This window comes from Gavialis gangeticus, unplaced genomic scaffold (assembly GCF_001723915.1).
Source record: "Gavialis gangeticus isolate Ggan-Ray unplaced genomic scaffold, GavGan_comp1, whole genome shotgun sequence".
NCBI lineage: Eukaryota > Metazoa > Chordata > Crocodylia > Gavialidae > Gavialis > Gavialis gangeticus.
In genome coordinates, this window is record NW_017729009.1 from 23,333,096 (window position 1) to 23,345,000 (window position 11,905).

The 11,905-nt window shown below is 40.9% G+C and overlaps 1 protein-coding gene across 1 annotated transcript in view; it reads left to right on the forward strand.

Annotated features, from left to right (window-relative positions):
• ATP9A (ATPase phospholipid transporting 9A (putative)) overlaps nucleotides 1-5,470 on the forward strand; it is a 127,543-nt gene extending 122,073 nt beyond the window's left edge. The window contains exon 28 of the mRNA XM_019509770.1: nucleotides 12-5,470. Within this exon, the coding sequence (XP_019365315.1) occupies nucleotides 12-148 (137 nt within the window). The 3' untranslated portion in view covers nucleotides 149-5,470. The remainder of the gene's footprint in view (nucleotides 1-11) is intronic.
• Nucleotides 5,471-11,905: the final 6,435 nt, after the last annotated feature.

Sequence of the window (11,905 nt, forward strand, 5' to 3'; positions counted from 1 at the left end):
TGTCCTTGCAGATGTTTACTTCATTGCTACCTTGTCGTTCTTGTGGAAGGTCACAGCCATCACGCTGGTGAGCTGCCTTCCCCTCTACGTCCTGAAGTACCTGAGACGGAGATTCTCGCCCCCAAGCTACTCAAAGCTCACTTCATAGGGCTCATCTGCTTAGGAAGCAGGCGTTTTGCACATTCCTGAGAGACAAAAAAAAAAAAAAATCACGTATTTGTTATAACAACAACTACAACTGATAATTGCATTAGGATCATGCAGCAACTGGCATTATGTGCTGCTTTGATGAAAAAGACTTAACTGCAGTAAGTAAAACCTAACAGAAAATGGAGTATTTGGGTGAAGGTGAAGGCACTTGATAGTTTCTTCAGTTTTTGTAACTTTTTGTTTCGTTTAGTTGGGGTCAGATGCATGTAACTGCAATGATTAGTTGTTCATGCGTAAGATCAAAGTATCTGAAAGCTGCTAAATAACTGTTTATATGTGGTGAACTCCTTTTTTAGTTTAATTGGTTTTTTTAAGTGTCTGTGCGGTTTCTTGCATTGTACTATGTTTTATATTGTTATTTATCTGCTCAGTTCAGGTAAGAAATTCATGGGGATTCCCTTCGTATAGATGATTATGCTGTTTTCTGACAGCTGACTACTGGTTGGGGTCAGACTGTTCTGGGTGTAGGGCTCCAAAGTTGAGGATATTTACCATAAGTGAAAAATTGAACTTAGCCAAGCATGTGTGGGTTTTTTTGTTTCGTTTTTTTAATTCAGTGAAAATGAAAGCTGAATGCAGTGAATGCAGTATGTTTTGATGGTGTCTAACCAGTCATATGCGCAGAGAAGGATTATTGAAAAAAAGGAAAATTCCATTTTGTTTAGCCTTTGTGCTTCCTGTTAAAAGGAACTGGTGACATACAAATAGCTATACTGTATACTTATACTATAAAGGCAAATTACTAAAATTAAAGCAAAGCCTTTTGGAAGGAAATTTGCAGCTGATCAGCTTTTAAATGTGCCAACAGTATGATAAGAGACGCATAATATTCTGCAGGCAATGTGGCAGACATGTCTTGAATCCTTGGAGACCAAAAGGAAAGGTCACAGAGCTGCTACTTCTCACAGTTGCATAAAAATCTGTTTCCTGTTAGGATTAATTAATAAAGATGAGCTGCAAATAAGCCTAGGCATGTGTGTATTTGCACATGCACGCGCATACACACACACGCACAGTTCATGACACACACAGAGAAAGGCAATGCAAGTTCCACTGCTACTGGAATGGTTTAAAACTGGAACTTATCTAAGAGGAGACAAGTCTCGAGAGTTTGCAGAAGTTGAGCCAATGCAACCTATATTTGCTCTACACATCAGTCTAGCATGATTTTTTTTTAGCTTGGGGTGGTTTTTAACCCATGTTTTATTTACAAAAAGCCTTCATTGCAGCTGGAGACGAGCATGTGCTTGGAAGTCTCAGGAAGATGGCAGGGAGCTAATGGAGCCTTCAGCCACTGGGGCCTTGGGTCATTCATGGCTCAGCTTTAGTAACAGTCATTCTCATCTAATACTGTTTAGTCTGTAATAAGTGAGTTGTTTGATCTCTGTCTGTCCCATTCCTCGTGGAACAGTCTCTCCACTTCATAAAAACCACCATAGTAAGCTGGCACTAAATGGCACCCTTGTTGGTAAGCTAAGCAGACAGGCCAGGAATGAATGATCCATGTAGTCTGAACATCCCACCTCCCCCACCCCCCTTGTCTCTAGAGGCAGCCTCCCTAGGTCTGGGTGACTGTTAACTTTGGGAGCAGCAGGCACGCGCTCTCTGCTATACTGTACCTTTTTGAAGGATTGCCAAGCTCTGTTTTCATTGCTGCAAATTTGGCACTTTGACAGGCACTAAAATGATAAATAAAATTCTCTAGTGTACAAACCTGACTGCAGAATTGGAGCAGTGTTTAAAATGAGAGCTACAGTCTGCAGTGACCCACACCTCCATCTTTGATTTTCAGCTATAGAAAGCTGTAGTATTACTATATGTAAATGGCTCGCTTTGCTATGAAGTCCACAGTCTCTCTGCAGAAAGTGCTGCACAACCTGGCAAACCTCCCCAGAGGTAGGGTGGGTAAATGCAGGTCCAGCGAAGCACCACATGAAGCAAGTCTGGAAACCCCAAGGAGAGGGGATAGCATGTATACCACTCATTTCACAGCATAAATGACTGAAAAGTGCATAGGCAGACAAGGTTCTTTGGGTGAAAAGTGTGCACACACTTTGCAAAAACTCATAAAGCCCTGCCTGTGGAAAATCACTCTGGAGGGAGCCAGCTTCCCTGGGGAGATGTGTGTAAGTCGAAGCAGTGTCTGGGACATTCCCAAGGGGATGCGAGTCAGGAGCTGCCACCTTTCCGTTCTGTGGAGCCAAAGGCTCTGTAGACCCTTGTTGCCTTTCTGCCTTGCAGAATCTGGCATGCTTTCAGGATCCCCCAACTTTCTAATAGCCTGCTTCTCTTAGGAGCCATACTAGTACCTTGCTAATCTGTAAAGCCCTGCCATCTTCTCCGAGGCTCAAAGAATATGGAGCAAAAGCTGGTTCTTTGATGAGAAACATCCTGGGTTTGTAAGACAGCAGTTCAGCATTACCCTCTCCAGATCAGTAGTGCTGCCACCCCACTGAGCTAAGCTGTAGGAACTACAACGGGCTTTAGAGAAAAAAGTGTGGAGCGTGCACTGTTGGCTCTGTTTCCCTTCCCATGTGTTTTACGGCCCTTCGGCACCTTCATCCCTACTCTGTTGCTCCCCTTCATGCTGTGGAAGGAAATATAAGGTTGTATGTGTTCATTAGGTTCTATGTATGCCCATTTTGCTAGGGTATAAATGAAGGATTTAGGTGGCAGTATGAGATGGGGAAATGCAGTCTCCAGCACTGCTGGTTACAATAGTCTACTTTCTGCATGCTTGGTTTGGAGTGTTATGTTTCAAGGTCCACAAGGAATAAGAATGGCAAATGCTTTTTAATGGAAAACAGTGGCTTTTTTGTGCTACATTGTTTTGATTTGTCTTTTCTCTGGTACTGCATAAAGCAGAATACTGAGAAGCCTATCAGCTAGCTGCCAGAATGATTTCATGCTCTGTTTTAAAAATTCACCTTAGAGCCTCCTTACAAACTTTTTCCAAAAAAAAAAAAATCTACTCTAAATTTAGATATTTATCATGGGTTTTGGAGGGCAGTTTTAATATCATAAACCTCAGAGAGAAAATGCAATGTCTAAAAAGTCCTCTTGTGGAAGAATTGGGTTATTGGCTTCTTGTAAATTATACCTGTTCACCCCAAAAATTCTTAATGTTGTCCTAATTGTGACTTGTTGCGGTAACTGGATAATGTCAGTCTTGCAAATGCTGTAGTATTCCCAGAGTAACAGTACTTATTTAGTAGATTTAAATGTAATAATCAAGAAATTATTTTTAGCAGTTCATTGTGGCTGACAATTCAAGTCTCTTGTCTGTTGAAAACACACGACAGTATATATCTCTGTAATTATCTTATCCCCAGTAGGTGTATATCAGTAGTTAAATGTCCTGCAAGACTAACAGTGCCATGCTACTGTATGTGAATTATTTGAAGCATATATATGGTAGAATTCACTGTCTCCTGGAGTCAAAGCAGTTTACACTAAATGGACCATATTAGCAAAATTGGAGCTTATGCCAGCAAATAGTGATTTGCTATTTTTATAATGTTTATTGGCACTATAACCTTAAAAACAAAATTCACATTTAGCAATACTGACAAATAAATAGGCAAAACCTATTCTCACAGAAAGCTAATATTGTTTAATAGCTAGTTTCTTGTGCAGACTTATCAAGCTGGGAAGTATTCTTCATTCAGCATAAGTTGTATTTTTAAAGCAATCGGGAAAAGTAAAACTGCCACTTTCAAACAGCAGAGGCTGGGAGGAGTGATGATTATTATTATTTTTTTCAAGCTTAGCACTTTGTCTGTAAACAATTTCCCTTAAGTTATTTTAAACTGTTTTTTAAAAACAAAGTTTAATACAGATGTTAATATTTACTGCATATTTAAATAAACTAATTCTTTACTGGAAATTTAAAGTGCATCTTTTCCTCTCTTATGCTTTGTATTTTGAACGTGGTGGGAGTAAAATACCCTTTTCTTATGTCTATGGTTTTTACATTTGTAAAGTACAGTAGCAATTTATGTAACTTTTGTGATACAGGGCTAGTCTACAAAGAGTATTACAGTATGTGTTGCATCACAAGCTCTTGCTTTGCATGGTTACATTGGAAAGGTCTCTGATCAGTGCTCGATTCCCTTTATAGCTGGTAACCACAGTAGCCTATGTTATATAAACAGTCTATGCCTCTTCTTGATGAGGTAATTAAAGTTGTGCAGCTATCCTCTAGTTTTTTTCTCTTTTTTAATTGATGTACATTTTGTATGCGTCTTCCACTCCATTGCTTATACCCTTTTAGACATATATACGATGGAGCTGCCCTATTTCTCCCGGCAAACATCTGTGCTCCTTTTGTTTAGAATAGGGCTGGACTTAGCATGCTGCGTGCTCAACAGTAACAGTGTAAACCTATCTCTTCTTCATCTTATCTCATCAAAATTATATTGGTGAATAAGCAGTGATATCATCAATGTCCTTCCAGTTCTGGAAACAGTATGTTAAGTGCTACAGCTGTTGCAGAGCTAAACTGAGCAGTACCAAACACTGCTTGTCTATGTTCTGCCAAACTGCTATAATCATAGAATCTCATTGCAAGCTGTCTAAACCTCCTTGTGACTCCTGTGGGAGATTCTTGCTGCATTAGTAGTTTGGGCTGGGATTTTCAAAGGAGCCTTATAAAATTGGGTGCATGAATCCCTGTGGTTCCTATGAGATCTGAGCCGTAAGACCTGAGAGAGGTTTTTCTTTTTTCAAAAGGGCTGCCACACAGCTGGATGCAGCGAATGTCCTGAGCCCACACAGGGCTAAGACAAACTGGGTCACTGCGCACAAATTACCATCACGATCTATTTGCACATATAGTTAGTCTAACTGCCAGCACACAGCATATCTAGTGGCCCAGTTTTTTCCGTTAACTTCAGTGTGTGTTGGACCAGACCTTTTAACTGTTGTGATGAAATCAGGCCTTGAATTTGCATGAAATCCTGGGTTCTACAACTTTGCCAATATGGTCCATTATTATTGCCTAATAAAACTTATGTACTTTTATGCCTTCAAAAACATTTTTACTTGTACGGAGAAATGAATTCTGATGTCAAAATATTTATTGTGATGCTGATGTTTTGTACCTGTCATCCAGCTAAATACGATGCAAATACCTTTGATTCAAGAGAAATATGAATGCAAAATGTATTTATTGTTCTGTGAGTTCTATGTTGCAGAAATGTAAGAACCTAAAAGGGAATGATGTAAAACAGGTGAAAAAAATAAATTTTATGCAACATCATGCTTTTATTTATATACATCTTTGTATGGTGCACTTAAGTTGATCCTGTCTTGATCAGTCCAAGATGTTGTTACTGGTAGAGTACATAGACTAGATGGTGTATGTTAGGCTTTGAAATGTAATTCCATCGGGAATATAAACCTGAGAAATTATAGAATATTTTTACTGAATGTAGAAACAGTTACTTAATTATAATATCTTTCTGTTATATACATTTGGTTTTCTAGCCGACTTGCTCATCTCCTAAAGTAGAAAAATATTCTGACTTGAGAGATGTCACTTTTCCACCCACTTCAGCATTTGCAAGAAACAGTCTAGTATAGAATTTAGCCGTTGGTAATCTTATCTCCTCATTTAATTCCTCCAGAATGGTGCTGAATAGCTCTATAAAGGACATGAACTGAGATTCAGAAATATTTTTTAATGTACCATGGTTTACTAGGTGCCATTTCCCCCACTATTTGTGCTGGTGTATCTCCAAACTGCTGTAGACTTTGTCACAAATTGAGACCCTCACAGTTTTGGCCACGAGGTGGAGCTTTGGTATTGAAGTAGCCTGCTACAGTTGTGTTTTCTAGAACCAGTTAGTCCCAGAGTACCCAACTGTCCCAAAGACTTTATATGTTCAGTCTTATTTGGAAATTCAGTTTCATAAGTCCCAGCTTTAGGCAGGTCCTTGGTCCAGTCCTGCTCTCGCTCAGAACCAGCGTAATTCCCGGAAAGATGGTCCCGCTTAACCCGGACGCATGCTGGAGAAACTGCTTCAGTAGTATTTATGCATAAAGGGCTGCTTTTGGATGAACGATATGTTGATTGTTAGGGACAAACCTTTTCTTCAGAAGTTTTCATATGTTGAATTGTTGACTGTAAATAGCTGCTGTATCACAGCCCCTGCAATGTTTTTCAGATTGACAGCCTGTTACAGCTCTTCTATGCAAGAAGAAAAGAAAGTGGAGTTTATATTTGGATTCTCCCCAGGGGAAATGCCTATAAAATTGAATATGAATGAAATCAATAGGGTTGTATCAACTTTATAGAACAATTAACGTTCTCAAGAAAATAATAACGCTGGAAATAGAGAATATAATCTATAACTTTGAAAACGTGAGTTTTACAGGGATAAAATTCTCTATAGGACAGTTAAAAAACCTTGTATAGAAAAGTTTATAGTTTTCTATTAGGACTCCATTCCACAGTTGTAACCTCTTTCAAGATTAAAAATATTTTGGTGACACAAAGTTAAGGCAAATGTTGAATAAACAGGTTTAGTGATGTTTGCACACATCAGATGAAAGCTGCAGACTCCAGAAATTACAGTAACAGACTTCACACTCAAGTGTTACCAATTTCCTGTTATAAATGGGTTACATAAGCCCCATTTAGTGGTTCTTTAATTTATGGACAGCTTTTTTTTCCTTCAATAGTGAAATGGATAATTAAAAAAAAGCTAGAAATAGTTTTGCTAAACTCATTTTGGAAAGGGAATGAGAATTTCTGCAATATTTTTTTTTCACCCAAGCATTGCATAATACTAGAAATGTCAAAGATTTCCATGGGGTTTAATTTCATTCTTCATGTGGCTGTGGTCATACAAGAAGTTTGAACACTGCAGGGGCTGGCAGATTTTTGGAAGATCACACATCCTGGGATAAGTTTTCAGACTAAATTTTACCAAAGAATGCCAGTGCCCTTTTTATTTTTTAAAGTTGTGGTTATATTATACACTGTAGCTTCTTTTGCAGAAAAAAATGGGAGAACTGTTGGCTAGTGATTTGGGATTTTACTAGGCCTGAGCCATTTTATGTGATGCATAAAAATATGCAATCGTCTCTGTTGTAAAGTACCAGGGAAGGAGATGACTTTGTTGGGAGGTGCTTCAGTTTTTGCTTCTAATTTAAAATTAGGTACTTACTTATATAGTCCCATTACCCTAATATCCAAGCATCTCAGTCTTTTAATGGAGCACCATCCAGCTGTGGCCCACATGTGCAAGGCGTGAAATTGCAGCACTTTCCTCTCATTGCTCTGACTGCAGCCCAGACTCCGCCCTGCCTCCAGCTTCCCTTCCTGCCCCTGCTTCAGGATGTGGAGAGGTGCAGTGCCCAGAAGCCCACAACTCTGTGTCCACGTGGTTGTGGGGCAGCTTATAGCTGGACAGCTAAGAGTGAGTCAGGGCACTTAGGCACATGGTGTGGCAGGGGGTGCAGGGTGTAGTGGGGGGGCATTGGGATGCACAGTGCAATGGGGGTTGCAGGGTCCAGAGGGGCATGCAGCCACTGCTAGTGTGGTTCAAGAGGCATGTGGTCCCCTGCCACTTAGAGCTTGGACAGCCCTGTTCTAATGTATTCTTCCTCCCAACGTCCATGGAAGCTAAGGAAATGGCATTTTGCAGGAAGAAAACTGGGGCACAGAAAAATTGATTAGGAGGGGATGAAACCATTCCAAGCTAACACTTAGCTACTGGGCCAGTCTGCCAGGAGCTAAATACCAGAGCAACAGCATCTATTCGGCAAACTAGTCGCATGCTCCCCACCCCCAGTCTTTGCATGGGGTCTCAGGCTTCCAGAATCTGCCCATTTCTGGATGCAGTGTTTCTGTAAACCCCAAATGAAAAATCTTGCTTCCCTGTCCCAGAGGACATCCAAGAGCTATGGCCATGCAAAAATAAGTTGGTAATGAAAGTTTTGTAATTTAGTGCTGAAGACAGGAGTGTCAGAACAAGGTGGGCAGCAACAACAGCAGTAGCTGCATTGAAAACATACTCACCTATGCCAATCTAAAGCAAACACAAAATCTGATGAGCATGCTGATGCTGCTTGGTAACACCACCTCCCAGGCTTCCCCTGCGGAAGTCACCAGCAAAGCATGGATCAGTTGCACACTTTCAGAGGCTGTTGTATGTGAGGACCCTGAGCCAGGGTACAAATTAAGGGGGAACTCGAGAGGGGGGTGGTTGAGCCACCCCTGACCCATAAGAGATGAGAGGCCTCCTGTAAAATTTGAAAATCATAACCTGCAGGTGTCTCTGGTTGGATTGCTCCTTCACTTAGGTGGACTTGTTAATCAATGAACCAGTTCTATTTTTTTGCAGACCCCCCCCCCCCCAAGAGTCAAAGTGTATTTCAAACCCTGCTCTGAGTAATAACCTTGTATGGAAACGCCTCTTTCATTTCAACTCTTCAAGTACCTGGTGACTCCTCTCAAGTCTCTGCACTCCCTTTGCTACTACTGCTGAATGTAAGCGACTCTAATCAAGGTCCGTTTGCAAGATCTCCATATGACTGTCTGTCTGTCTTTTCTTTCCTTCAACCTTTCCCCTCCCACCTACTAGCAAGTGTATTTTTGAAAAAGTGAACCTAACAATATATTTTTAAGTATCCTTAACTTGGCTTGTTGCAATCGTGCACGTAGAAGGGAATATTGTGTGCTGTTCAGATTCTCTCAAATAAAGGAGGAGTAACAAGAACAATCTGTGCAAAAGAATTTAGCGCATTAAAGATGGGGGTAATAGTCAGTCTCATTTGTCCCTTTATGTGAAACAGATTTTATTTTAAATGCACACTCTGAGTAGCTTAACTACATCCAGAAACTTGTTTACCAGGGGAAAAGTAGAATTACCCACAATATAAATTAGAGCATGAACAGAGGTGAGCTGATTACACCACAACATTCTGCTCAATCATTTCAGAAATGCTCACATAATTAGACTCTGCTTCTATGAACACACCCTGAAAGAAATTTACTATGCTCATGATTTCATCATGCAATATATCTACTTCAGCATTGCATGCCTGCTCCAGAAGACCAGATTGGAAGAACACTATTGACTCTAATCATCTCTGTTTTATCAACATTACTACCTCATGCTAGAATTCAAACTTGTGCATGCTTATAGCTTGTTGCCCTGATAACATTTTGTAAAGGGACAAACTTTGGCCAAACACTACATGTTGTGAATCATTATTTCCTCAGGTTGCCTAGTGAATGTGGCCAACCCATTCTTCATTATTAAGGTCTTTACTACAGCTAGTGCCGTGTGACAGAGTGCGTGAAGCAGATCACCTATCTCAGAGTGAATGATGTCACCGCTCTGAAAACAAATGCTATCCAGTGCTGTGTCGATCGTGAAAGCAAAGCACATTTTCCACAGCAGTAGAATGCCTTTGAACCCTTTTGTAAATTTGAAGTTAAGTTTTTGAATAAAAGGCACATTTATAAGGGTGGCTGTTCTTTCTGTCAAACAACGCCTCCTTTCTGATGCAGTGGTTTCTAATGAATCGCTGTATTCTGCGTCTGCTGTTGCTATGGTTGCGTTCTTTAACTCGTTTCTAACAGGGCCATCTTCATCTTTGGAGTTCTTGACGGCATGGCTGGCTTCGAATGCAAGTCAGCGTCACGTCGGGTAGATCAAGGGGGCTGAAAATTCTTGCGGCCCCACAACCAGGCTGCAACACCTTTGGCTGGATCTTGACTCGTCTCAGAATAGGAGCAGGACTGGACTCCTACAAGAGAGACCTCCAGGATGCTGCAGAAAGGGAACCATGTGCAGAGACCACGTCCCCTTCAGTGAAGGGCCACCCCACCTTGGTGTGAGGAACACAAGACCACTAGGGAGGGATATTTTGTTCATTACTACATAGGGTCCTGAAAGATGAAAGAAGTCACTCTCATTTCCCCATCAAATTTTGAAGCTGGAATTTCTCCTTTCCTGAATTCTAACTGGGAAAGATTCTCTTTTTCTTCAACTGCACTAGATTATTTTTTTCTTAATATTTCCCAAGATGATTACTATGGCTCTAGCTCCATGGGCAGTACAAAGCTGGGAGCCCCAAAACAAAACTGGCCACCACTTCTAACTGCTGTTTTGCCGGAGCTTGTTAAGAGTTGATCTAGATGAGCATACCAGTTACAAAGCCAATGAATATGCCCACTACTGGAGCTGCCCTGGCATTTAGCAACCCAGGTAAATCTTGAAGAAAAGTCTAGTGTAGACAGTCAGACTTGCCTACTGTGTAGTGTTCAGGATGTCAGTTTTCTCAGTGGTTGTGTTTGATTTCCATGGGTACTTGCACAGATACTGTCTACATGTGCCCAGGCCTTTGCAAATTAGTTGATTCACACACAAGTTCTGCTCCTTAACTGCATTTTAAAAGTGGCTAGAGTGGATGCATCTTGATTTTATTAATTTAATTTTAAATACTAAATATACCATCTTGTTTTCATTCTGGCAAGAAGCAAATTATTCGGAGACTTGCAATAAAGGGAGGGGGAGGCTGAATAGTCCTTTTCCAAGAATTTGGAAGTGAAGAAATTCTGCCGCTGCCCCCTCCAAGAATGCCCACTAGAAACTGCCCTTCCCCCCTACCTGTATCTGGTGCCTCCAAGACCAGGGAAGGTATTTATATGAGAAGGTAACCATCTAAAAAGGGGGAGTCCCATAATAAATATTGGGTCTGAGCCTATGCTATTCACATGTCTGACTTCAGTGATGGAGTTATTTTTACTGTTCCAATGTGTAGGAACTTGGACCTTCTCCACGCTGCCAGTTGGCCTATACAACAAGGGGAGGGCACGGAGACTGAGATTGTATGTTACCAACCCCTCATCTACTTGCCTACCCCAAATACAAACCTCCTGCAAGCTTCAGCATCCTGCTATTTATTTATCAGGATGTGTTGCTGCCTCTTAGCTAAGGCCAGATAAATTCCCTACAGTAACAGTTTACATTTCAGATCAAGACGAGTGCCAAAATGTTCCAGCCAACTTACTTAGGCTATAGAGTGTACTTTCAATTGGTGCTGCTGAGTTTTTTCATCCAGGACATCTCAGACATCAAGTTTGGTGCTTTAATTGTGCTGGAAGGTCTGAAGTTTCCCTTATGTGGTAGGGGAGGTATATTTGTCCAGGTCCCAAGAAACAAAGTAGCCTTTTACACCAACAGTCCCCTCTGATCAGGACCAGGGAGAAAACTCCCTTGCATAGATTTTGAGGCACATGTCTCCAGCTGGTGGAAACTGGCACCCATTTACATCCATTGACTACCTGGCCTTTATTTGCTCATGTCAAACTTTGAGTCCCACAAGATGCTGCGATTGAAGCGAGAAGCTAATTTGTACAGGTGTAGCATTCACCATAAATATCCTCCCACAGAGAGAAACCTCTTGTATTTCACATCTGAGTGACAGCTCTCGCCCTTAGCAGCCCATGTTTCTTTTTATTGTTGCGTTATTAGGATACCATGCAGTGATGTGATTTATAGCCGTCTTTGCTCGTCTCTCTTACAGGCCAGCTCGTTTTGCCATTCCAGCTTTGGAGAAACATAATGCAACAAAGCCTTCAGTAAAACCAGAGCCTGAAGGAAATATCAGGTGTTAACATCCAATAAAAATCTAACATGCCTGAATAAAATTGAATTGCAATGTACCCCTTATATGG